Below are 26,724 nucleotides of genomic sequence, written 5' to 3'. Positions count from 1 at the left end.
AAGTCAATGTTAGGGACCGCCTTCCGGGAAAAGGGGTTGACTGATGACGTCGCATCTTACCATTGATACCCATACCACACATTCGAAATTGCTGCAAATTTTGGGCCAGGGTAGCTTGCAAGAGGGTGAAAGCATAGCAGGTAAATACATCGTGCCAATGAGTACGCCAATACCTTTGAAGAATCAGAAACATGTACAGACACACACACCTTTGCGTTCCAACTCGAACAGGCCAATCAATGCTTACACTGCCCACAATGGCTAGAAGAGAACCCTGGGTAGACCATTTCTCACTCATCATCGCCTTGGTGTCTGGCACCAGGCGATGTAGAAGATGTTCCATTGTTCAATGTCGACTCGTCGATTCTCGATTCTACCGAACACGGACTGCAAGGCAGTTTGAATTGAAGAACGTCTTTGGGAGGGAAGTTTCCCCGTAAACACTCGCACACACAGTCACAATCTGTCTGTATTCAACTGGCGGCTAGGTTTTACTGCAGCGCAACACTCCGGTCCTCTCGGAGGGTTCCGAGGTCCCGAACATGCCGGACCCCGAGCGAACCAACCGGGCCGGAGACCCTGCGCAGCGCTTGGCTTTCTCGGAATATTCTTTCTGACACTCGGACGCCCCGGGGTGTCGTGGATCGAAATGTTGGCAGGTGCAGACAAACAGCGTCTTTAACCCACATCAGACACACGGTATCTGCTGTACGGGAACAGAACTTTGACTATTATTCTGTGTTATTGGATTTCTTCACGCTTCGCCGCTTCGCCCATCTCGTCCCGCCATGGTTGCAGCAGAAACCTCGCCGTCTCGTCACGGCCCCGAGCCCATTGCCATCATCGGCAGTGGGTGCAGATTCCCCGGTGGTTCCAATTCACCCTCAGCGCTCTGGGAGCTGCTGAAGAAGCCCAGAGACATCCTGAGTGAGATTCCGCCAAGCCGATTCGATGTTCGAGGCCATCATCACCAAGACCCCCAGTTTCCGGGCCACGCCAACGTCAGGCATTCCTACCTCTTGGAAGAAAACATTGCTCACTTCGACGCCCCCTTCTTCAGCATCACCCCGGCAGAGGCTGCTGCCATGGATCCCCAGCAGCGTCTGCTCCTGGAGACGGTGTACGAGGCAATGGAAGTCTCGGGCTTGACTATCGAGGGCCTGAAAGGATCCAACACAGGAGTGTACGTGGGATTAATGTACGGAGATTACGAAGCACTCCAATACCGTGACCTGCAGAGCATTCCCACATACCACGGACTTGGTAATGGACCGCGTTCCCCTGTGCCGATTGCTTTCTCGACATGTGCTAACGCGGCCGGCCGTGGCAGGTACTGCCCGAAGCATCGTTTCCAACCGCGTCTCGTACTTTTTCGACTGGCACGGACCGTCGATGACTGTGGACACGGCCTGCTCGTCCAGTCTGGTCGCTGTCCATCAGGCCGTGCAGGCGTTGCGGTCCGGAGATGTTCGCGTTGCCCTGGCGGCGGGGACGAACCTGCTCCTCGGGCCGGAGCCGTACATCTACGAGAGCAAGCTGAAAATGCTCTCCCCCGGGGGCCGATCACGCATGTGGGACAGGGACGCCGATGGTTATGCCCGCGGCGAGGGCGTGGCAGCCGTCATGCTCAAGACGCTGAGTGCCGCTCTGGCAGATGGAGACCGGGTCGAGTGCATTATTCGCGAAACTGGTGTGAATCAGGACGGGCGCAGCCGGGGAATCACGATGCCGAGCGCATCAGCCCAGGCGGCGTTGATCAAGGCCACGTACAGACGAGCGGGCCTTGATCCGGCCTCCGAGACCGATCGGTGCCAATACTTTGAGGCACACGGCACTGGTACCCCTGCCGGTGACCCTGTGGAGGCTGAGGCCGTCCACACTGCATTCTTCGGTCACAAGACGGAAGACGAACGTTCCGAGCCCAGACTAATTGTTGGTTCCATCAAGACCGTCATCGGACACACAGAAAGCACCGCCGGCCTGGCCGGCATCTTGAAGGTCTCCCAGGCTTTGCAGCATGGACATGTCCCGCCAAACCTACTGTTCAGTCAGCTCAACCCCAACGTACAACCGTTCTATAAGCATCTGCACATCCCGCAGCATCTCACGCCGTGGCCGCAAGTGCCACACGGCCAATGTCGCCGCGCGAGCGTCAACAGTTTCGGATTCGGAGGCACCAACGCCCACGTGATTCTGGAAAGCTTCCGAGGCGGAGCCGCGGAAGACCGCCCGGATAAACTACGACCGAAACCGAGACCGAGACCGAGACCCGTGACGCCCTTTCTCTTTTCGGCGCAATCAAAGCAGTCGCTCTTGGCCAACCTCGGCGCATATTCTCGCTTCCTCGAGCAGCACCCAAACACGGATCCCCAAGATCTCGCCTGGTCCTTGCAGGCGCGCCGATCCCGCCTACAGCTTCGTGTCCATTTTCCTCCATCACCCGTTGACGAGCTTCAGTCCAGTCTGAAAAAGTTGATCGGAAACTTTCAACCGGATCCGCGGTCAGCGAGCACGGGGGATGGGCCGAGAGAAGCTCGAATCCTGGGATTGTTTACTGGACAAGGAGCGCAATGGGCCCGCATGGGTGCAGAGCTGATCGAGACTTCTGCCCATGCCTCTCGAGTTTTGTCAGATCTGGACAGGTCCTTGCAACGCTTGCCTGAGGGTGACCGACCGCCCTGGACGCTGAGACGAGAGCTTCTCGCCGATGCCTCATCCAGCAACGTTGGTAACGCTGTCATATCACAGCCGCTGTGTACTGCGGTTCAGCTGATCCTCGTTGAACTTCTCAAGACAGCTGGCATCCGATTCTCCGCCGTCGTTGGCCATTCCTCGGGAGAGATCGCGGCTGCCTTTGCCGCAGGCTACTTGTCGTCATGGGATGCCATCCGCGTAGCATATTACCGAGGCTTTCACTCACACCTTGCTACTGGTCCTGCGGGATCTTCTGGTGCCATGTTGGCTGTTGGGACTTCCTTACAGGATGCCCGAGAACTCTGCAATGATGAGGCGTTTGTGGGTAGGATCACCGTAGCGGCTTGTAACTCTCCGCTCAGCGTGACGTTGTCGGGAGATGAGGATGCGGTTGCTGAAATGAGAGATATATTCGAAGATGAGCGCAAACTTGTTCGCCCACTGCGGGTCGACAAAGCGTACCACTCTCATCACATGCTGGCCTGCTCACGGCCCTATCTGAATTCCATCGAGAATATCTCCACCGCCACGCCCGGCCCTGGATCGCCAGCTTGGTTCTCGAGCGTATACCCGGACCGAAAGCCCCATGACATGGCGTTGATTACTCCCTCATACTGGGTCGATAATCTTCTGTCCCCGGTGTTGTTCATGCAAGCTGTTGAACGTGCGGTTTTCTCATCTCCTTCATTTGATGCCGCTGTAGAGGTTGGGCCTCACCCTGCTCTCAAGGGCCCCGTCCGAGATACGTTGCAGCAGCTTCAAGTTCAAATCCCTTACACAGGAATGCTTGAGCGGAAAGTAGACTCGGTTCAAAGTGTTTCAGGTGCCCTGGGGTACCTCTGGTCACACGTAGACCATGTTTCGGTCGATTTTGACGCGTTTGCGGACAGTTTTGGGGGTCGTAACACACCTCGATTTCTGCCAGGCCTGCCCACGTATAAGTGGAATCACGGACACGAGTATTGGAGTGAATCAAACCTCTCCCGCAACTTGAGGCAGCGCAGCCACGCTGTTCACCTCCTGTTGGGTGACTTGAGCCCACACAGTTCCTCGCATCAGCTTTCGTGGAAACACATGCTGCGGCCGAAAGATATACCTTGGGTCCACGGCCACCGCATACAGGGGCAGACTGTCTTTCCAGCAGCCGGGTATGTTGCTACTGCCCTTGGAACTGTGCCGTTCTTGGCAAACGACCAGCAGGTGCGGCTGGTGGAGGTGGTCGGTCTCGTCATCCATCAGGCCATGGTATTCGACAATGACGACCAAGAGTCGGGGATTGAGGTGCGGTCTACTGTGAGCAGCATTGGCCGCGACGACCCGAAATGCATTACCGCAAGTTTTACCTATGAATCATGCACGGCGAGTGCTTCGTCGTTTCAAATGGTCGCAACCGGCAAGCTATTGATTCACCTTGGCGAGCCATCACGGGAGGTGCTGGAGGCGGCTAGATGTGATGACCGTAATCTCATACAGGTTCCCGCAGAAAGGTTCTACTCTTCCCTGAAGGACACTGGGTACGAATACGCCGACTCGTTCAGAGCAGCGACACATTTGAGGCGAAAGCTTGGTAAGGTCTCTGGCTCGCTAGCCACCACGCCGCTGGAGTCCAACGGGGAGATTCTCGCCGTTCACCCTGCCGTGTTGGATGCTGCCTTTCATTCTGTACTCTTGGCCTTCAGCTACCCGGGTGACGGTCAGCTCTGGTCACTACACCTGCCTACCCAAATCCGTCGCATTCGAGTCAACCCGACCTTGTGCGGAGCTTCATTAGTTGCCGCTGGCCAAGTGCCCTTTGAAGCTTCGATTCCCCTCGGCACCAAGCAACAGGGCATGTCTGGGTTTGAAGGAGACGTCGAAATTCACAGTCACGATGGGAATCACTGCGCAATTCAAGTTGAAGGACTCCACGTCGTACCGTTTACACCGGCAACCGCTGCTGATGACGAGCAACGGTTCTACGCCATGCGGTGGATCAAAGCAGAGCCAGACGCCGCCGCTTCTGGCCCGTGCCGGGCGACTGCGGAGGAACAGGAATTGGCGGATGTTCTAGAGCGCGGCAGCTTCTTTTATCTGCGCCAGCTGGAGAGTCAAATTGCCCCGGATTGCCCTGGCCGGTTGGACAAATATCACGCGGCCTACCTCGACTTTGCGGCCCACACTATACGAGAATGCGAACAAGGCAGGCACCAGTACGCGAAACCAGAATGGCTGAAGGATAACAAGGAGACCATCCTAGGCATGGCAGAGCGATTTTCGGACCGTCCCGAGGTCAAGGCTATGCACGCCGTTGGAGAGCACATGCACAGCGCGATTCGGGGCGAGACGACCATGTTGGAGCATTTGATCATGAACGGCATCCTGGACGAATATTACGCCAGAGCACTCAGTATGGCTCAAATGACACCAGTACTTGCCGACAGCGTATTGCAGGTCGTTCGCCGGTATCCATTTCTCAAGGTTTTGGAGGTTGGGGCCGGTACGGGAGGTGCAACGAGGCAGATCTTGCGACGCATCGGTAATGACTTTGCTTCGTATACATTTACGGATGTATCGCCCGGGTTTTTCGAGAATGCCCAATCGGAGTTCGCCCCCTACGAAGAGAGAATGACGTACAGCACTCTAGATCTCGAGGCCGACGTGGAAGACCAGGGCTTCAAACAGGGTGCCTACGACATTGTAGTAGCATCACTGGTCATTCACGCGACGAAGAATCTGGAAGAGACGCTCCGCCGGATCCGGCATCTCGTGAAGCCCGGAGGGTACCTGGTGGCGTGTGAAGTGACAAATGCGAATGTTATTCGCGTAAACTCCCTCTTTGGCTGCCTACCAGGTTGGTGGCAGGGCATGGAGGAGGGCCGGACTCTTGGTGCTGCCGTGAGCGGCGCAAAGTGGGATTCGCTTTTGCGAAACTCCGGCTTTTCTGGAATAGACAGTATTTCGTCGGTTCAAGACTCGATGGTGTTTCCGACTTCAGTGTTTGTCTCGCAGGCGGTCGATAGCTGGGTGGAATTCCTACGAGAGCCGCTTCTCCCGAGCCCGGTACTCCCTGCCGGGCAATCTTTCATTAAGAAGCTTTTCATCGTTGGGGGCATCACGTTCCAGGTTGCGCGCTTGATCGGAAATGTCCTCAAGCTTGTCCGACCATTCTGCGACGACGTCGTTCGTGTCCAAACCTTGGAAGGGCTGGATCAAGCTGGCTTCGGCACGGACTCTACTGTGCTTGTTCTTGAAGACGTGGAACATGCCGTGTTCAAGGACATTACAGCAGGTAGATTCGAGTCGCTGAAGAACTTGTTTGGTTCAGAAAAGACCGTCGTTTGGGTCACCCAAAACCGACGAACCGACAATCCTTTTGCCAGCATGCCAGTTGGCTTTGCGCGCTCAGCGCTGTGGGAGGTTCCTGAACTCCGCTGCCAGTTTCTCGACTTTGAGGGCAGCCCCGAGATAGATGCAAGAGTGCTGGCAGAGTCACTTCTGAGATTCCAAGCCACCTCATCTCCGCGGGCGCAAAACCAAGACGATGCATTATGGTCTGTCGAGTCCGAGGTGGTCGTCACCCGTGATGGGAGTCAACAGGTGCAGCGCATGGGACCAGTCCAAGACGCAAATGATCGATACAACTCAGCACGTCGACTGGTAACAAAGAATGTCAATCCCGAAAGCTGTCCGCTGGGAGTGTCCAAGACAGATGCCGGCTACATCGTGAACGAAGTGCGGGCTCCGGGAAGCAACGTGAAGGCCAGCCACACTGTTCACCTTCAAGTCAACTACTCTACCCTGCGAGCAGTTCGTACAATTGCTGGAGATGCGTTCCTGATCATCGGGAAATGCAGACGGACAGGCGTGCAATACATCGGTGTTACAGACTCTGTGGTTTCGCTCATGGATGTCCAGAAAGACAGGCTGCACACCGTTTCGATTTCGTCGCAATCTGAAGCACATCTTTTGAGATTTCTGGCGGCAAAATTGGTCATGGACAAGTCTCCAAAAGCTTTGAGAAAGGCCAAGTCTGTTGTGATAAACGACGCACCTCTAGAACTGGCCACGCTTCTCCGAAGCTTCGCAGCTGACGCGGGTATCAAATTGACTTTCACGACGACATCTGAACAGGACGCGGAACGGCAAGGTGGGATATACGTCCATCCTTATTCCCGACAGTCTCTATTGAAATCGCTGATGACCCCCGACACATCTACCTTTGTTGACTTGTCTCCTGCGGGAAGGCAATCGGCGCAGTCGAGATTGCTGTCATCTTGTCTACCACCCACTGCAGACACGATTGATGTGGAAAAAATGTTCCCGACATCAACTCGGGACCCTTACTGTGCCGCAGCCGACTCCGTTCTGTCGAAAGACTGGCTGCAAAGCGCAATGGATATGGTATCGGCAGGTGCCGATACCGTCACCGATCCGAAACTTGTCAAGATTGGGGACATCACTGAGAAGGGAGAATTCATCGATGCTCTTACAATCGTCGACTGGAATTCCGACAGCGTTCCAGTTACCGTCCAGCCCGTGCAGGCGTGTTTGAAGCCAGACAAAACCTACTGGTTGGTCGGCTTATCTGGAAGCCTGGGACTGTCAATAGCAGACTGGATGATGCAGCATGGCGCCACTACTTTGGTTATTAGCAGCAGAAATCCTAAAGTGGACGAGGCATGGCTAGATGCCGCAAGTCGTCGAGGCGCCACCGTGCGAACCATGAGCAGGTAAGTCGACTAGATGTCTAAATAAGTGGCATTAACTGACAGAGCAACCCAGCGACGTGGCCGATTTCGAATCATTGCGAACTACGTACGAGGAAGTGAAAAATACCCTGCCTCCGCTTGCTGGCGTTGCCCAAGGAGCAATGGTACTGAAAGACGTGGCAACTCGCGACATGACTCTGGAAGACTTGGTTCAGGTCCTCCGACCGAAAGTCGAGGGGAGTCTCAATCTGGACCGTCTCTTACGAAGCGAGCCGCTCGACTTTTGCGTCTTCTTTTCGTCCCTCGCCTCTGTTGCTGGTAACCTTGGCCAGGCAAATTACACCGCCGCGAATGCCTTTATGAGCGGTTTGGCTCAGCAACGACGCCAACGCGGACTCGCAGCTTCTGTAATGGACCTTGGACCTGTCCTAGGAAACGGCGTCATTACTCGGGAGTTGGGAGACGACCTGGGAGCTGCATTGGCTGCCAGAGGGCTCTTGGCGATTTCCGAATCCGACGTACATCAACTGTTTGCAGAGGCCATCAACTCAAGCCATCCGACTTGGGACGGCGATTGGCAAATCGCAACCGCGTTCAAGAAGCTTCCAGAGAGCGCGCCAAACAGGCCCCCATGGTACACCTATTCCCAATTCGCGTGCTTCGCGCTGCGTGAGGCTGTGCACGACGTCAACCCAAGCGGCGGACAGCGGGAAGGCGTTTCGATCAGTGACCAGCTCGCCAATGCAACATCACGAGACAATGTGGAGGAGATCATCACAGGTGAGTGCAGAATCTACTATTCAACTCGAGTCTTTTGTCATCTCGAGTTCCGCACCGGCCAAGACGACAAGCGAGCAGGGGTCTCACACTCATCACAGACGCGTTTACCAGAGAACTTCGCAAGATGCTCCGCCTCGGCGAGGACTACGCGATTACAACATCAATCCGCACCGATGAGCTTGGTCTCGACTCCCTCGTCGCCGTTCGAATCAGGTCTTGGTTTTTGAACAACTTCCAGGTCAACATCCCCGCTCTGAGGATTCTGATGGGTGCATCACTCAAAGATCTCATTCTGCAAGCCCTGGAAGGCGTACCTGAGGAGTTGACGCCAAACTTATCGTCAGCTCAGACCTCGGAGCCAGAGGCCGCTGGTCCTGTATCATTGTCGTCTCGGGAATCTGCCGATGGCGCCCCAGAACAAGAAGACAGCCCGCCGTCTACAAACTCGCAAACAGAGGTTTCGTCAGTACAGGATGAGCCGACTTCGTCGTCAGAGGACAGCGACCCGCAAATTGAAGCCAAAATGCAGCGAATCGGTCGCATTTCTTACACACAGTCAGTGTTCCTGTTTGTTCATGAGCTATTGGATGACAAGGCGACTCTGAACAATACAGGCATGCTTCATCTCGAGGGGGAAATCCGCGTCGGCGATCTGTCGCAAGCCGTCCGAGACATGGGGATCCGGCACGAAGCATTGCGAACTCGAATATACACCGTGGACGGTCAGATCGTACAAGGAGTTATGGACTCGCCAACACTAATGCTGGAGCGCAAACGGGTGTACGCCGTGGAGGATGTATTCAAGGAATATGGGATCCTCAAAACTCACGTCTTTGACCTGACCCGCGGCCAAACCAGCAGGGTACTCTTACTGTCGCGTTCCTCCCGAGATCACTACCTCTTAATCGCGTCTCATCACATAATCTTTGACAGAGTTAGCACTGGCATCTTCCTCAGCGACCTCGATCGCATGTATAGTGGACAGTCGGCTCTCGCAGACCCTCTCCAATATTTGGATTACTCGAGTTCGCAATACGAGGAGTACCAGTCGGGAAACTGGAAACCAAGCATCGACTTCTGGCGCAGCGAGTTTTGCACAATTCCTGAGCTTTTGCCTCTGCACCGTAGTCGTATCGATGAACGTCGCCCGCTGGACCGCTATGCGTCCCATGTCGTGGACTTCCGGATCGATCACCAGATGTCCGATGAGATCCGAGGATTGGCAAGGACCCAACGAGCAACTACATTCCACCTCTATCTCGCGGCGTTCAAGGTGCTGCTGTATCGTTTCCTTGGGACCACAGACGTCTGCATAGGCATCGCCGACAGCTGCCGCAGAGACGAGCACATGTTGACTGGCATCGGCCCCTTCCTGAACATGCTCCCACTGAGAATGAGTGCGGCCGCGGGACAGCGCATCAGCGACAGCATAGCAGAGGCTCGCCAAAAGAGTTTGCTGACACTCGCCAATGCCTTGCCGTTGGAGGTCATCCTGAACGAACTGCAGGTGGTTCGGGAGTCGACTCATACCCCCCTGGCTCAAGTGTTTCTGAACTATGCCGAAGCCAGCGTGGAAGAAGGCCAGTCTTTACTAGGCTGCCAGATGGAAGTTGTGAGCGAAGACCAAGCAGAGTTGCCGTACGACATGGCCTTCACCGTCATTAATTACACCAGCGGCCACGTGCGCATCATTCTGAACGTCCAGGCGTCGCTGTACACGGAGCAGGATGCAAATCTGATAGCCCACGGATATGAGGATATTCTGAGGGAATTCGTGGCAGATCCTCATCTTTCCGTTGGTGATGAGTGGAATTTTCGAGAGGGCGACCTTCACAAGGCATTGGCCGTTGGCCAGGGTAAGCACCTCCTTAATCATTGCATCATCTCAAGCCTGCTTAGCTAAAATCTTCAAAGGGCCACTGTTCAACCCAACGTGGCCCCGGACCACGGTGCATCGATTTGAGGAGATTGTCTCTTCGAGTGCGGACCGGGTTGCCGTTGCAGACAGCGACGGCAACTCGCTGACTTACGGAGAAGTCTCGAGACGTGCCGACCAGCTCGCTTCTGAATTGCTACAAAGAGGCGTGAGACCGGGCGACAGGGTGGCCGTCTTGCAGAGCCCGACGGTTGGCTGGGTCGTGTCGGTCGTTGCAATACTGAAAATTGGCGCCGTGTATGTTCCCCTGGACGTGGCAACGCCGGTGTCGCGCCTTGAAACCATGTGTGCCGACTGCCATCCCGCGGCTATTCTGGTTCACGGAAACACCATGGACCGGGGAAAAGCTTTGGCGTGTTCCAACGGCATTGTCATCATCGACGCGAACGAGTTGCCGGACAAGGAGCCTCAAGAGGCCGTCCCCATCCTCGCCGAACCAGAAGCGGCCGCCATGGTTCTTTACACAAGCGGGTCAACTGGGAAGCCGAAAGGAGTCGTTCTCCAACACGCCAGTTTGGCCCATGAGTTTGAACACTGTTCCGTCGTGTATGGACTGGAACAGCACGACGTTGTATTACAGCAGAGCGCATGGTGCTTCGACCTGTCGGTAACTCAAATTTTCTTGGCCTTGGGTGTGGGTGCCAAGTTGCAAATAACGAGCGACACCATGCGGCCAGATCCAGAGGTCATGGCACGAACCATTGTACAATGCGGCGTCACTGCGACGTATGCCACGCCTACTGAATACAAGAGCTGGTTGTCCCAGGACAACCAGAGACTTCTCGGCAGCTCGTCTTGGAAACTTGCCTTGGTCGCCGGCGAGCCCGTCACCAAGGACTTGCTTCAGCTCTTCCGCGGCGTAAATCGTCCTGCTCTGCGCCTGTTTAACGTCTACGGGCCAACAGAGACAACGTGTGGCTCGACCAAGAAGGAGCTGCAGTACCAAGATGCCGAATCGTACCAGTCGGCCGCCATTCCTGTTGGGCGGGCTTCCGTGAACGAAGCCTTTTACGTGTTGGACTCGAGGCAAAATCTGCAACCGATCGGGCAAGTTGGGGAAGTTGCCATTGGCGGAGTGGGTGTTGCGATGGGATACTTCAACGATGCAGGGTTGACTCGGGGGTCCTTCGTACCGAATCCTTTCGCTACCGAGGAGCACATCAGGCGAGGCTGGACTACCATGTACCGAACTGGCGACGTGGGATATCTGACTTCTGACGGCACGCTGGTCCTCAAAGGACGCGTTGCAGGCGACACCGAGATCAAACTGAACGGAGTTCGCGTGAACCTGGCTGATATTGAGCAGGCCGTCATCCAGACTTCAGGGGGCGTGCTTTCTGATGCGGTGGCCAGCGCGAGGTCAACGTCCACGTCAGAAACCACGGCTCAGTTTGTGGTGGTGCACGTGGTGTTTTCGTCGACAGGCTCAACCACCGACAACAAGACAAGCCACATCCAGAGCCTGCTGAGGAATCTGCCGCTGCCCCGCGCAGTGCGGCCATCGGCAATAATCCCAGTCGACAGGATCCCTCGCACATTGTCCGGCAAGGTCGACAGGCTGACGGTTTCCGCCCTGCCTCTTCCGTCGCTGAGCCACGCCGTCCGTGAGACTGGCAAGCCGCCAGCATTGTCGGAAAACGAGATGCTCCTTGGAGAGCTCTGGAGACAGGTGCTTCCCGAGGAGCTGGTGCTCTTGAACAAGATGGAATCCGATGCGGATTTCTTCGCGGTGGGAGGCAGCTCCCTGCTCCTCATTGAGCTGCGGCATAAGATGAAACAGCAACTTGATATATCTGTCCCGCTTCTGCAGCTCTTCCAACAGAGCACACTGCGGTCCATGGCGCGGCTGCTCGGCAGTGAAGAAGAAGATGGTGCACAGAGATCCGAACACATCGACTGGGACGCGGAGACGAGCATGCCTCACGATCCGGTCGACGCCCGCCAAGGCCAGGGATCACCACGCGGTTTGCAGCCGGTGCCTCCTAGGGTCGTCGTACTCACTGGCGCCACCGGTTTCCTCGGTCGACATCTCCTGCACCGCTTATCCGCCCAGGAGCACGTCGACAAGATCATTTGCATAGCAACAAGAAACCTGCAAGCCCGAGAGGACAAGGCGCCCGCGGCCCAGTCAAAGGTGGAACATCACCAAGGCGACCTGAGGCTTCCCAGGCTAGGACTGGACGAGCACACGGCACGCCGGATATTCCGAGAGGCCGGCGTGGTCATCCACAACGCGGCAGACGTGTCCCACCTCAAGACGTACGCGTCTCTGCGCCGGGCCAACGTGTGGTCGACGCAGGAGCTCGTCAGGATGTGTCTTCCAAGAAGGCTGCCGCTGCACTACATATCGACCGCCGGGGTGGCAATGTACACGGCGTCGGAGGCGATGCCGCAGGTCTCGGCACGCCCTTGCCCGCCGCCGACCGACGGCCGCTACGGCTACGTGGCGTCCAAATGGGCCAGCGAGGTGGTGCTCGAAAACGCCCACGCTCAGCACGGCCTGCCCGTGCACATCCACCGGCCGTCAAGCATCATCCGGCCGGAGCAGGACGTTGCGGGCGGCGGCGCCGCGGCGGACGTGGTGCAGAACATGCTCGACTACTCCCGGCGCATACGTGCCGTGCCGGCCGCGCTGTCGCGGCTACCCGGATCCGTGGACCTCGTCTACCCGGAGACCGTGAGCGCAAGGGTCGTCCAGGCGGCGCTGCGGCGCGGGCCCGGAGCCGAAGACGGCCCCGTCACGTACATCCACGAGTCGGGGGACGTGGAGGTGCGCCTCGCCGACATCCGCGGCCATGTGGCGAGCGCCGGGGGGGAGCACGTGGACGTGGAGGAGCTACCGTTGGAGGACTGGATCCTGCGCGCACAACAAGCCGGCATGTCGGAGTGCATGGCGGCTGTCCTGCGCGGGATAGGAACAGGGGCCGGCGAGACGCTCAAGTTCCCAAGGCTTCTACGAGACTGACTGGAGAATGACGTGTAAGGCGAGCGCGAGACAAGGACGGGGCACAGCTTGAAGACAAGCACCGGGCGAGGAAGACCGAGACATGGACAAGACACGCCGCACCCGGGACGACTCCGTACTTGCCCATCCTCGACATGTCTGTCAGGTCTGGCCGGGTGCGAGACGGCCAGCCACGGGGCCAGAGACAGCTTCACTGTAAAGCTGGCGAGTTTGTTGGCTGTCTGGAGCATGCAGTAGTTAGTTATGATACAGTAACACGATCGCGTCTGGCGTCACGTGACGCGATGCCGTATGGCTGTCTCGGCAAAGCACGCACGCCCCAATCAGACAAGACAATCTGAGCCTGAGGGTGTTGCGGTGTTGCCGTGACTGTCGTTTACTTGGTCGTCGTTTTCGCGTCGTCGTTTTCGTCGTCGTCGTCGTCGTCGTTTTCGTCGTCGTCGTCGTCGTCGTTTTCGTCGTCGTCGTCGTCGTCGTGACGGCAGTTGAAGTCGACGACGACGGCTCTCCTTGGCCTGTACGGAGTAGTATTTCAAGGTCAACCGGTGGAATCACGACGCTGGGCGTGATTGCCACGGCGGAAACCGGCACCGTGGACCGGTTGGATGGCGACTCGACTTACAGGTCCCGCCGGTGTCGGACACGACTCGTCACGTCAGGTGTCAGGTGGCGTCGCATCGTTGCCTCGCGCGGTCCACGTACACGCACTCCGTACACTCGCTGCTCGTCGAGCCGAGTCCGTATCACGTCCTGTGCCTGTGCCGCCGCCCACCCTGCAGCCGAGCGAGCTTTCGTACCTGTGCGCTGTTTCTTGTCTGTCGTGCAAGTCCAGACAGTCAGTCACTCGTCAGTGCGTCCGTCACCTCGGATTCCTTCTCCCTTTCGTGGCTGCACCAAAAGAATCCGCTTGTGCCGGTTTGCAGAAAACTGGCTTCAGTCGCATGCGCAATGACACCCACCGCACACGCGCCCAAGGTGCAGACTTCAAGAGGCCTGCCATTCGGCCATACTCAATTCTTTAGCTAATGAGCGTCTTGGTCAACACGGACCCAGTTGCAAACCCTGCCAACGCCGATAATTCAGGACTGCACAACTAAGCAGATATACTTGGTCTCGGTAAATCTCAACACACGTCCCTTCCTCCCGCCTTTGGGCCCGTTACGATAACAAGCCATCTCGTCGACGCGCCTGCCAGTCCCAAAATGTACAACTGGCGAGCAAACTTTGCTACGCTTCACAGACAGCAATTGGTGCTCGAGTGCATGGATAAAGGAATATTGACAGTGCTTGACTTGCGGGAAAGCCCAAACTCCAAGTGCCATGCTTTCTTCATCAAAAAGCACACCCAACGCGTCTTCTCGGCAACACTTTCGTAAAAACATCCCGAACCGTCGGGTTCGGATAACTTGTTGACAACACAGTCCATTTCATGGACCGAGAAAAGACGACCACACAAGTCAGAGCAAAGGCATGCAAAGTTAAACAGCCGCACAGCCAAAACCACATCAAATATAAAAGCATACCTCGTCGAGTTTCTCTCAAATCGCAAACTGGCAAGAAAAAAAAAGTGAAAAAATTAAAAAGGACCAAACGCCATTTCACGTATATACGTAGTCGCGGGAGGGCCTGCCGTAGGTGCTGTAGGAGACGTCCTCATACCCGTACGACTTGGCCGTCTTGACTTTGGGAAAGTTGGCGCCGCCCGAGTTGCTGTAACTGGTTTCACGACCCGGCATTGAAGGTCGGCTATCCTGGGAGCGATAATAGCTGGCGTACGGCTCCACAATGTCGTGGTCTAGGCGGCGAGTGTACGCACCCTCCAGCGTGCTGCGACCTCCGTCAACCCGGTAACGAGATACATTTTCAGTTCTCATCTGTTCTGGGGAGTGATGTTGTCTTCTGCTTCGATGTTTTCTATCTCGCCGCCTGAGGTAATCCTCGTCGTCTGTATCTAAATCGACCTGAGGCTGCATGCGTGATCGATCGCGACCACGTGGGTGATCGGGCGTTTCAAATACGTTGAATGTCTTGGACCTTGACAGCTCGGGTGGCGATCGAGAGTACGACACGGATTCGTGCGGCATCGTCTTTGTTCGGGGAAGATCGCTCCTCGGTGGCGTGCTAGACGAGAAGAATGAAGCGGCATGGCGGGCCGACGGAGAAGAGCCAATGATGGGAGGGTCGTCCATCGCATCTCGATGCGACCGTTCCCTGGAGAGCATGGGTTCATCCACGGAACCTCGGCGAGGCTTCGCAGACGACCGGCGCACATCTTCTTCGACGGGAGCAGCAAAAGGGCTAGATTGGCCGTGGATAGGGGGCGGTGTCGGCGCCGGCGGCTGGACTGACCGGATATGATAGGTGGTAGCTGACCGTTGCAGACCCGGGGAGCTTTTAGCCTTGGACGCTTGAATATATGAAGTCGCATATTCTTCCTTTGCGGTCCAGGATCGCTGGGGTTTCGGGGGCCGGACGTCTTCTCTACCCGATGAGCGATCTCGCTTCTCCTCGTATTTCCTGGAACTGCTAGACTTCTTCCGCTCAGACCTAACGGGCGGTTCCTCGTCGAATGGCTCAATGTAGGGTTTTGCGTGTCGCTTCTTTTCCTCGGATTGTCGTTTCATGTCCTTGGCCATTTGCTTCTCCCTTGCTCGCTTCTCGGCCCGTCGTTGTTCCTTGGCATCCTTCTCGGCTCTCTTGATAGCGTCTTCTTGCTGTCGCCGACGCTCTCGCTCCCGTTCTCCCCGTTCACGATCCTTATAGGATTTTCGTTCTGTCGACTTCTCGAAGCTTGCTTCACGACGGGATGAGTACCGAGGCGCCGCATCGAAAACACGAGAGCCACGACCCAAGTCTTCATCCGAAAAAGCATGGTATGAGTACTTGACACCTGGTGAGCTCGCACTGGCCTTGAAGGGCGAAGCCCGCGATTCGGTACCGCGAGCTTCATCTGGACCGGCATATCTTGTGGCTCGGGGAGTCGAAATGTTGGCCCTGTTCTGGAACTGCTTACGCAACTCTTCGAGCTTAACCTTGTCGTCGTATTTTTGCCGCTCACGATCGTCAGTGAGCAACTCGTATGCCTGCTGTACTTGTTGAAACTCGGCCTGCTTTTCAAGCTTCAGGGCAGGGTCTTGGACCTTGTCTGGATGGCATTTCAGGACTAGCTTCCGATGTGCGGCTCGGATCTCCGCAGTCTGCGCATCTCTAGAAACACCAAGGATCTTGTACGGATCAGGTGGCAGAGGACTCATGGCGATGGGTCAATACGATGTGTGATTCTGTAGGAGCGGGCCTTGCAAAATCGCCAAGTTGCGCTTTATCGGGAGGTTCGCCGTGATGACATCGAAGGTCCAGCTCTTTTGGGTACGAGCCGTGGGTATATATAGGCCGCTTTGGTTTGCGCTGGCAGACAGTCTCACGATAGGCGTGAATTCCGTTCAGTTGAAAGATTGGCCCGTACAGACAGACGGTGACATCTGTTCAGTAGGACAGGCCAGCGGTCTTTGCGATGCGAATGTAGGAAGCACGAATGATGCGAGGAAGTGCTTTGCCGACTCTCAAACGTGAGAATCCGACAATGACCAGTGCCACGGCCTTGTGTTTGTTGCACGACAGTGCCACAACCGGAGAAGTCTGGAGTGGTTGGTGTTCGAGTCGACACCACAGATGAAGGTGATGAGGTCACGGGCAGCCAAGGGGGGTTCGGCCGTTGTGATTCGCCAGAGCGCCAGTGGACGGTATGGGGGGGAGGAGTGACAGGGCCTGTTCAGTGGATGGCCAGCAGGTGGTCGGTCCACTTTGTAAAGTGGGATAGTTGACAGGGCCGATCTCAGTGCTCAGCTGATGCAGGTGGATGAGACCGTAGAAGGAGGAGGCCGTCGACTCTTTGCTTTGATGGAAATATGTGTATTTCAAGTTCAAATCGTACGGCTATTCCAAAGGGCGCAATCGTATTGCGGCCAGTGACGTGTTGGGGCGAAAATGGAAGCCAGGCTCGTCTGCAATTGAGTCTGAAATCCTGTCTCTATATGTTGCGGCGTCGGACTCTGTCGGAGAAGGCGACAGAAGGAATGACAAAGGCAGTCAGAAGCGAAGTGAGTCCTGGACATCGACTGCATCAATGATTGGCCCGCAAAGAGAGGGATAAACAGAAATGGGACAGACGCCAGTCCGTTGATTCCCGCATTGTCTTTCTGACACAAATAGCCTCACACCACATGTTTGGGACCGGAGCACTCACCTAAAGAAATTCACTCACACATCAGCCAACAGACAGGGAGTGAGACTGCTGACAGAACTGAATAGTCGTGGTACGTACTCCGTGCTCCGTAGCACACTTGGCTTCCCGTCGTCGTTCTAGGTGCCGGAAGTGGCGCGGGCGGTCCGAGAAAGCGGAGAGGGGTACGAGGGTATTGGTGGCAAGACGCGTGGCTGCAGATGTACCAGGCCTGTACCCCTGAAGGCTGTCCGTGGTGGTGGTGCGGGCTAGAGTTACTGGGCAGAACCGAGGGGCGCCTTGCTGTGGAAGGCTAGGTGAGTTGGGACAAGAATTGAGGAACGTAATTGACAATATGGCGCGATTCCCGTCCTGATAGTGCGGTCTCTGGGGGCAGTGACGTGAGTTGCCGCTCAATGGAACGGAAAGACGAGATGATTACCAGATTGGGTCTTCCGAGCCAAGTGGAATAATCTGGGAATGAACGGCCTGCCTGGCAATGTCGTGGGGTCTGTTGTCTAAGCCACACACAAAGTGACAGAGGGGTAGTTCAGCGAAGCGAGGAGACCGAAGCAGGGTGAAGGACAATCAGGGCAAATGTTGGGACTCGATTGCCGCCGAGGCTTGGAAAGAAGGTACAGGCAGTGAGGCCTGGAGGGCACAACGTGCGTGGGTGGCTGGTGGAAGGATGGCGACAATTGGCAGTCCAAGCCAGGGACAGTGCCACACGCGATGGTGGTGTGTTATGTTGGTCAACTGGTGTGTTGGCGTTGGCGTCCTAGCGTGTCGGCTTGGCGGAGATGGTGGTGTCGAGTCGAACGCAAGTGGCCGATACGACCCAAAAACAAGAATCCAATCGAAAGCGAGCCTTGCGTGTTAGAGCGGATCAGCGAAGCATCCCAGGCTTGTCCAACAAGCTACGCAGTTGATGGCGCCAGACGAGGCGAGTATGGCAGAGAAGATGCTGAAGAAATGCGAGCACGATGCTGATGCCAGTTGTTTATTTTGCCAGATATTGCGTCTTAAAAAGGCCGCCTGTGATTGTCCTGGCGACGGAGCGAGCTGCACGCAGGGACAAGCGGTGAGAGTATGGGGAAACGGAGTCGACAACGAAGCGGCCGAGGACGACTGTCTCTCCACAGATGGTGTGGTTATTCTTCTGGTGGGGCCAGAGCAAGATCGCGGTGAACTGGTCCAAGCGCGCGGGCAAAGCGAGAGAATCGAGAGTATCGAGAGGGGAATTTCAAGGTGATGGCAAAGGGGACATGGACATGTCAAGTGGTCGGGTGTTGAAAAGAGTGTATTCGGGGGAGGCAAGGAGGAGAAACAAGAGGTCAAGGGCGGATGAGCAGGGACTGGCAGAAAGAGGCCTTCACACAATTAGGCTGAGAAGCTTCAATGAGATGGGAAGGCACGAACGACCTCGCCTCGCGGTCGTACGAGACAAGAAACGGAAGGAACCCCGAGCCCCTCGATTTGATCTGTAGCCCTCGAGTGGTCGAATGGGTACGGAGTTCACGCACAAAACCAGACGCCGTTTGACTGACTGACATGTCAACGCCAGACACATCATGCTCCGCCAACAAACGCACCGCACTCATGCCATCACTCCCACTCTTCCCAAGTCAGCCTCGCAAAAGATAGGGCAAGCCAAGTAGACCAGGTCAGGCCAAACACCTGTTGTTTTGCCGGCCGCTACCCGCGCAGTTCGCCGTTGAACCTGAACCAGTCAGTTTGCTAAGAGTGGGCATCGACGTGGACGGATAGATCACTTGATGTACCGAGCAGTGCGTATGTGTATTGCGGCGTCGACTCCCTACTCGATACGGAGTAGAGGAACAGAATACCACGCAAGCACGTCCCGACCCGCCCCTGGCAGCAACGAGACTCGCTATAAGACATCACCTGGTATGCCCACAAGTCGTCACGGGAGGCGCTTCCTGCAATGCCCTCCCGCTCGGGTTGGCGCCTCTCAAGCAGCATCTGCGCGATGCACAATGACGGCTAGGTTGATGAGCCTATCATCGGATGGGGTGCCTGGGCCGACGCCGCTTTTACAAGAGAGTCCCTCTCCAAAACGTTTGGTCGCACACCATTGCTGACCACCCGCACAGCCTACAGGAGTACCAACCTTATCTGACAGACCCCAAACTGCTGTGACGCAAGACTCAAGAGTCAAGACAACCTAGCAATATGGGTCCGTAGAAAGTTTCAGCATGTCTACTCCGTACTAGGATGATCAAATTTACGAAACCAAATGGCTGTTGCTTCTTGTCTTTCTGCAACAAGCCAAAATCACGTGTGCCATCGTTGTGAGCAGTTCATGAATGGCCGACCTTTGTATAATAAGCCGAACTAGTACCTCGGTGCTACTCACCACATCGGACAATTGGCACGAGTCCAACACCTACACTTCCAGAACTGAGCTTGTTCCCGAGAGTCCTGGACATGTATGTTGAGATACGCCAGCAGTGACCCTGTTTCTCGACTATAAATGCACAATAGACCTGGACGTAGCTCAGACTCTTCTTCAGTCACCAAGAACGAGCCACAATTGCACTTCAGAACCTGATGGTGCCAAACAAGGGCTCTCGCTCGGCGCGGCCGGCTACACTTACGTCGGAGGACAACACAGTCCGTCAGCTGTAGAGCGTGGCCAAATGGCTTAGAAAAATACAGCAATGATGAAACTTTTCAGCGGGATCCCCCATCACAGCTATCAAATAGTTAGACTGGACAGATCACTCGCCACTAAGAGCTGGGCGTACTACCGCAGTCGTTGATAAGACGACAAGGTAGATTCATGCCAACCAGCTCCGGGTCAGGGCGGAATCTCATCGGCTACAAAGGAGGACCGCAGTCGCAGACCAAGACACATAAATGCATGCACGAAACATACGGAGTTCTCATCCTTCCATGTTCTGCATGTAAAATGTAAAAGAAAAAAAAAAAAAAAAAAAAAGGTATAAATGCTTCATTAATAACCCCAGCGAGTTTAGGTTCAAGATGGTACGGCGCAATGTGAGCATAGACTCGCTGCAGGGCTCAAGATGATACATACAACGACAGCTCTTTTGTACCAGTCAGCCAGGCCAGTCTACCACTGCGCCTGCGCAACTTCTAAACATGAATGACCAGCCGGATACATACCGAGACTGTACGGATACCGTAGTTGTAACTAACACCGGTAGTTATTCATTACGCAGAGGCTTTGGTCCATGCCGGCCTTCACTCCCATTGACGTATTGGTCATTTCTTCCGGGCCACGGTTTTGGCCGAAGAAATCCTTTGAGGAGGAAGAACAGGAGGAAAGCCGGGGAACACTTTGAAAAACAAGCCCTGGGGAGGCTTTTCGCAGAATATCCAAAGCGCCGTAAAAAGAAGCCTTGATACCGAACGACTATGGTTTTTACAGAACAATGCAGCCGCTCTTCTCGCGTAAACCCTTCGGAAGCTGGATGTCATAACAATGACGACCGTCTCAAATGCATTTTCGCGACGAGCTTGAATTTGCAGAGGCTTTGGATACGGCCACGACAAACCACTGCGCAATGTCAAGTTTCAGGCGCGAGGTCCAATATGAGGCTCACGAGATGTGTAAACAGGAGCCAGCGGCTACAAGACAGGCCTTATCCGCATGACGACCCGCAGGTACTGACTCGAATACACGAGACTTCTAGTCGGACGTATCACCAGTCGCTTACTACGGCCTACGAGCTCCTAGCAAGATGGATGTCGGCACGAGACGGAAGTAGGGCAGGCCGCAGGCTCGGATCAGCCTCCTGCCACGGATTTCATCCAATGTCCAATCGCTCGCCCTGTGGGAACTAGCTGTACAAAGACTGCCGAGCACAGACAAGGAATGACGGCCGATGGCAGTTACAGCTTACCAGGCAGGTCGACCTTCTCTCCGGCGTTGAACCTGTCACGTAGCACCGGGCGCCTCGGCTCAGATGCAGTCCAGCTCGGAGAGACCACTGCAAAACATCTCAAGCACAATTGCGTTGCCTTGGCTGACTATAACAGTCCTGGATGATGCCAGGACCGCTGGGTGCAACACGGGCGGATCGGCTTGTAAGACAAGTTTTGGCCAAGACCCACGGTATACACGTACCTGAGGGTATGCATGAGCAACCAGTGGAGCCGCAAACAACGGGTTCTAGCGTCTTGATGCTAGGACGGGATGACGATACAGCGGCCTTGTTGTCGAACATTGTCAGGACGGAGAAAGACGGAGAAAGACGGATTGGCGATACGTGGAACCAGCCCACTGCCCAGATCCATCGGTCAGTTTATGAGAAATGAAACAAAAAAAAAAGGACTCGTGATATCATGGGGTCCTTCTCGTCATTCAGCTTCAGCAAGATGGCTCTTTGGGATGAAACACGGCCCATCAAGGGCTCGGAGTGCGCCTGTTTTTTGCCGGCTCCGCAGGGTGCAGGCATGACCCCAGGACGACGACATGAGGAGATGGCAGAGGGTCGGCAAATGCAAAAGCGCCTAGTTACTTCGTACTCTGTACTTGCTGCTTGAATACCAAGGTAGGTAGTTTACACTCCGTAAATACTTGAGTAGCTTGTTGGCCTGCACACAACTGCTTCAGGTCCTATATTGCGTCAAAGTTGCGAGGCGGGCGCGGTACTCAGTACTCAGTAGTTACTCGGTACGGAGTATGCAGTCCGTTGCCAGACCGTTGCACGCCTTGCCCTTTTCCAGGATGTCGCCCCTTGAACCTTGAGCCATCGGCGAAGCTGCCCAACCTTGTCGACACATCACACTGCGCGTGCCAGGGAGCGCAGAGAGCTCTGCTCTGCTCTGCTTTGCTTTGCTTTGCTTTCCCCGCCATCGCATGGTCTGGGCAATCCATTCGTCCGATATTGGGTGCGCCGAAGACCTCGTTGTGGGCGGGCGGCGACGGCGATGGGTCCGGGAGAGAGGCGCTTGGCTGGCGATGAGGCGTGCCATCGGCGCGGCCAAGATGCAAGAACCAAGAAAGCAGGAAGCCTCGCGATGAGAGCCAACGTGTCGCGCCATGGCTGGGCCTGTCGCCCCAACACACGTCATGGCATGGCATGGATACTTTGGCTGGGCGCGTTGGCTGGGCGCATGTGGCCCAAGTACGTACGGACGAGTCCTGTTGGAAGTCGATGCGTGCGTACAGAGTAGATGCACGGAGAACTCGGTACTCGGTAGACAAGTGTCTCGCCATGGCCCATGGCGATGCGGGGTGGGCGTGGCCGCCACGCCGCATCCGCGACCACACGGAGACGCAGGATGAAGGATGAAGGGCCTGTTGCCCTCGAGTCTCGGGCAGAAAAGGCGCGATGAAAGCCCAGGCACCGTCTGCTGCAACTCGTCCATGTTGTTGGCTCGCTCGCTCCCGGCCAAGTCTCCCACCGTCCATGGATGCCAAGTCGGTCAAGTAAAAGTTGTCCAGACGGTCTTGCCAACAGGCAGGCCGGTCGTTGGAAGAGTCGGCGGGACTGATTGGGTCTTGGCCTTGGTCTGGTCTGGTGATGGTGGATGAGGTCGAACAGAGACCGTGCGGCGCCTCGGGGAACTGACACTGTATGTACTGTGCTCTGTACCTTGTGCGACATGGCACAGGGACCATGGACACGTATTCAAGGGAGTCACCGGATGCGACGGGCTACAGTGTATCACGTCTTGTAGGTTGGCCGTGATGGACCATTTATTCAATGCGCCGAGCATTCTACGTCGAGGGCATTCATGGCCTCTTGCGACTCGAGCTCACGGATCTTGACCGAGCCTGTGTAGACGATTACCCGATTCTGAGCAACAATAAATGTCGTGGAAGGAACCTCATCATGTGTGCTTCAATCCTGCTGCACAGCGGCCGTGGCCAGACACCGACAGACAAACAAGCAAAGAGCCGAGCACTTGTTTAAAATTCCTGCCCTGTTTCCACGGTACCAGAGTGTACGAACAACACAATGAGACTTGAAACTTGGTTCCTCATTACCCTCCTAAGGGCTGCTAGTACAGTTTGGTCGCACCCAACTTCCGAATCCGGTGGACAGCCCGGGAAGGATGGTAAGTTACATATGTCTTGTTCCTTGCATTTATAATACAATAGCCAAGCGCTAATGGCCGTCGTTCAGAAGAGATCAGTGATGCTCGGCGAGAGGCACTAGGTATCAATCCGCGGCGCTATGGGCTTGCAGAACCCCTGCCCCTGGTGACGAACAGAGCGTGGGGCAGAGACGCGGCGAGCTCGGAGTTTGCACCTGCTGTCAAGCTTGGTGCTGGAGGGCAGGCCAGCATCGGAAGCTCCATTACCCCAGCAACTCGGTGGCCGTCCACATGACGCTCGGCTTCGGCGAGACGTTCGTCTACCTCAATCTCCTGTACTACGTGAGGTAAGAATCCCCTTCCCACAGCGGTAGCGGTCGACGGGGCTCCCAACTTGCCGCCGCCGCCCCTGCTTACGCCTTGTCAGCACCCTCATGCTTCACCGCGAGTACTTCCCCTTCCTGCCGACCCCGGAGTCGGAGCCACGGGGTCCAGTCGACCAGCCCATGCTGGGGGCGCCCGCCCCCGAGGGCTGGTGGGACGACAGCTCCCGACTCCTCTTCGGCGCGGCAGAGCACATCGCCGCCATTCTACACGAGGCCTCCGAGTGTGGCGTGCATCTCATGACGCCCTTTGCCGGGTTCTGCGCATTCTCAGCCGGCTACCTCAACCTCTACGTGGCGAAATACCCCCGAATGAACCTGGGCCGCAGCCCGCGAGCAAGCGACTGTCTCAAAATGTGTCTCGACTACCTGGAAAAGTTTCGACTTGTCTGGAAAATCGCCGACGGATGGGTAAGCCGCCCGCAAGCATGACACGACCGTGGCCACCGTTGCGCTAACATTGAGAGGGCGGCACGCGCAAGATCAAAACGATACACCATGCATCCGTGCTCTACGAGCGAGCAACCGAGGACCGGACACGATACCAGGGGCGCACACGAGCAGACTTTGATACTCTACACCAGTCTGTCCACGAGTTCCGTGTCGTGGATAGATCCGACGCGCATACTCGGGAGATTCGGGGCGCGGAGCGGCCCTCGGCGCAGGCGACTTGGCCGGTTCAAGGGCACGAGCACGAGCACGAGCACGAGCACGAGCTCGACACTAATACCTTGTTGAACCAGCTTTTCGCGGAAGTCAGCAATAACCTCGACGAGCAGGGGGCCTGGTCTCAATGGTGGCCGGCGATTGATCAGGTGGATCTTTAATGAGCTGCGTAATTACATCCGGGGTTTTTTTTTTCGTTGAAGCTTCCAATGAATGAGTGACGACCTTTGATTTTTTTGATTTTTTTTTTAAAAAGGGCTGTAATATCTGGTTTTCTATACATGTCCTATTTTTATTTCCCGGTCTAGAAAAACAGTCAACAGATAATGCACCTCTTCATATGGCTCCCCTCCCGTCACCGCCAACAAATGCATACCTGTCGCGTCAACCATTCGCCGTTTCTCCTTCCAATCACGCCTTTGCAAAGACCTTTCTCGAGTTCATCAGGCGAACAGCAAGCATAAAGAGCATGCCGACAAAAGGCGCCACAACCACGCCAAGAGGACGTTTTTTGAAGCAGCTAAAAAGGCACGTAAATGGCGTCTGGATTCTGTACTAGATCTACTAGAAATTTGGGACGAGAAGGGTGTACATTATAGGCGAAGAGGTTAATAGCGTTATTAGGTTGAAAATTGGCCCGCCTTGGTGTCCGGCCCGCCTTGCTGTCGAGCACCACCTTTGGTGGTGAGGGCTTTTGCTAGCCGAACCACATAAAGTGGGGCGGGCACGATTATATGCAGCTGAGGACAACTGGCGGGAAGTCTACCCCGCCAACACTGGCGACTTTATTCGCCTTCAGATGCAACCAACGGGTATTATCGCTCTTTATTCAGATGAAGAGAAGGCTGACTTCACGGCCTTTGAAGAGAAGGGATTGAAGCCATCCGAAATTCCACTCGCGGTGATGCGCGTTGAGGGAAACTCGCCGACGCCGGATCAGCACTCAGTTTTTAACGCATTCTTTGCGGACAATGCCCACGGCCTGATTATGGCCAGTCCCCATCCCGACACATTGTCCACAATTGCGGTTCTTTATCTCGGACTGATGATCGAAAACGGCGTGGTTAAAGAGGTGACAGGTAATGTCACATACAACGTCTTGGAAAGCATTTTGCCCGCCGTTCAACGCTCGGACCAGGAGCTCAGAAAGGCGATTCGTGCCGTGCTTGAGGAAGCAGGTCCCGGTCTGCTGCAAAAACCTGGAAATGCAACATCTCCAAGTCCACACGGGCAAGCAGCGGAAACGAAAGCGCCACTCGCGCAAGGACCCGGAGAGGCGGCAGCAACAGACGCGCCAGGACCTGGAGACAAAAAGGTGGCAGCAGCACGCAGGCAAGCGCCTGGAGAGTGGCAAGCATCCGGACAGCCAAAGGCTGAAGACGACCGGCAAGGAGCTATGCGGCCGTAAGCTGAAGACTGGCAAGACCTGAAGAGTGGGCAGGAAGCTGAAAATTGAAATTGAAGCACTTTCCGGCCAGCCCTGAAATTGGTTCCAATGGGGCAAGGACTCGTCTGATGGCTTTGCTTCCAGTCATGGTAAAAGTCACAACCGAGGGCTTACACAACGTGGCAGAAGGTGAGCAACTTCGCCTACCACTCGTTCTACTCTTGTCACGCCACCAATGTCAACGTGGACCTTGAGACAAAACCAGCTATCAACTAGCTGGGCAACCGAGTTTGTATCCATTCACTACTTGTTGTTTGTTTGCCAAGTTTGGCGGGCGAAGAAACCACAGTTTAAGCCGATAGTCATACGTACTATCCTACGTCAGGCCAGCTGTGTTAGAAGCTTAAAGCTACCAGCTAAATATAGATTAAAAAAAAAAAAAAAACTAGCTATCCAACTAGCTAGGCAACAGAGTTGACGTTGACATACCACATGTTGATCATTCGCCGAGTTCAGGTGCTGCATAAATTACCGTGTCATGGTAGTCACAGCCTCACAGGGCTTCGAGAAGTAAACGGTCCTCTATTCGGAGATGATTGTAATGGACCCGAGCCCACAGTAGTTGTGCACGCCCCGAACAAATGGCCCCGATTGTGTATCGTATAACGTTATAACGTGACCATGGACACGTCACGAGTGAGGCCTCGGGGTTGGAAATTGAATAACCGAGTGGTCACGTGTGGACAGGTCGTGGATAAGATGGATGCTGGGGCCGAACGTGTACGTATTTAGTTACGAGTACCCTCATTCACATACGAACCAGCGTCTGACACACATTGCCAGCCAAGACATGCATACACTGAGCAGTGAGCGCCACACCTTGAGAGGAGCCTTGGAAGCCCACGCCAATGCAGTCCAGTCTCGAAGTCACGAATCCCTTGTGCGCCGTGCCGCCGTGCCGCCTGCTCAGATT

The 26,724-nt window shown here is 55.5% G+C and overlaps 4 protein-coding genes across 4 annotated transcripts; 3 read left to right on the top strand and 1 right to left on the bottom strand.

Moving 5' to 3' along the window:
- Positions 1–788: 788 nt before the first annotated feature.
- On the top strand, positions 789–13,063 carry MAM_01355 (beta-ketoacyl synthase domain-containing protein; the record flags this gene model as incomplete). The annotated part of the gene is made up of 5 exons (XM_040820154.1): positions 789–1,263; positions 1,331–7,403; positions 7,456–8,162; positions 8,261–10,018; positions 10,077–13,063. 5 exons carry the CDS (start codon positions 789–791, stop codon positions 13,061–13,063), a joined length of 12,000 nt encoding a protein of 3,999 aa, XP_040681642.1.
- Positions 13,064–14,661: 1,598 nt separating this feature from the next.
- On the bottom strand, positions 14,662–16,317 carry MAM_01354 (DnaJ domain containing protein; the record flags this gene model as incomplete). Its single annotated transcript, XM_040820153.1, has 1 exon — positions 14,662–16,317. The coding sequence occupies one exon, from the start codon at positions 16,315–16,317 to the stop codon at positions 14,662–14,664; it is 1,656 nt and encodes a 551-aa protein (XP_040681641.1).
- A 7,289-nt stretch (positions 16,318–23,606) lies between these two features.
- Positions 23,607–24,525, top strand: MAM_01353 (uncharacterized protein; the record flags this gene model as incomplete). The annotated part of the gene is made up of 3 exons (XM_040820152.1): positions 23,607–23,662; positions 23,743–24,109; positions 24,166–24,525. 3 exons carry the CDS (start codon positions 23,607–23,609, stop codon positions 24,523–24,525), a joined length of 783 nt encoding a protein of 260 aa, XP_040681640.1.
- Positions 24,526–25,163: 638 nt separating this feature from the next.
- On the top strand, positions 25,164–25,772 carry MAM_01352 (uncharacterized protein; the record flags this gene model as incomplete). Its single annotated transcript, XM_040820151.1, has 1 exon — positions 25,164–25,772. The coding sequence occupies one exon, from the start codon at positions 25,164–25,166 to the stop codon at positions 25,770–25,772; it is 609 nt and encodes a 202-aa protein (XP_040681639.1).
- Positions 25,773–26,724: the final 952 nt, after the last annotated feature.

Source organism: Metarhizium album (genome assembly GCF_000804445.1).
Source record: "Metarhizium album ARSEF 1941 chromosome Unknown scaffold_2, whole genome shotgun sequence".
NCBI classification, from domain to species: Eukaryota; Fungi; Ascomycota; class Sordariomycetes; order Hypocreales; family Clavicipitaceae; genus Metarhizium; species Metarhizium album.
Note: the sequence above shows the minus strand (reverse complement) of the source record. Positions and strands in the feature narration are given on the sequence as shown.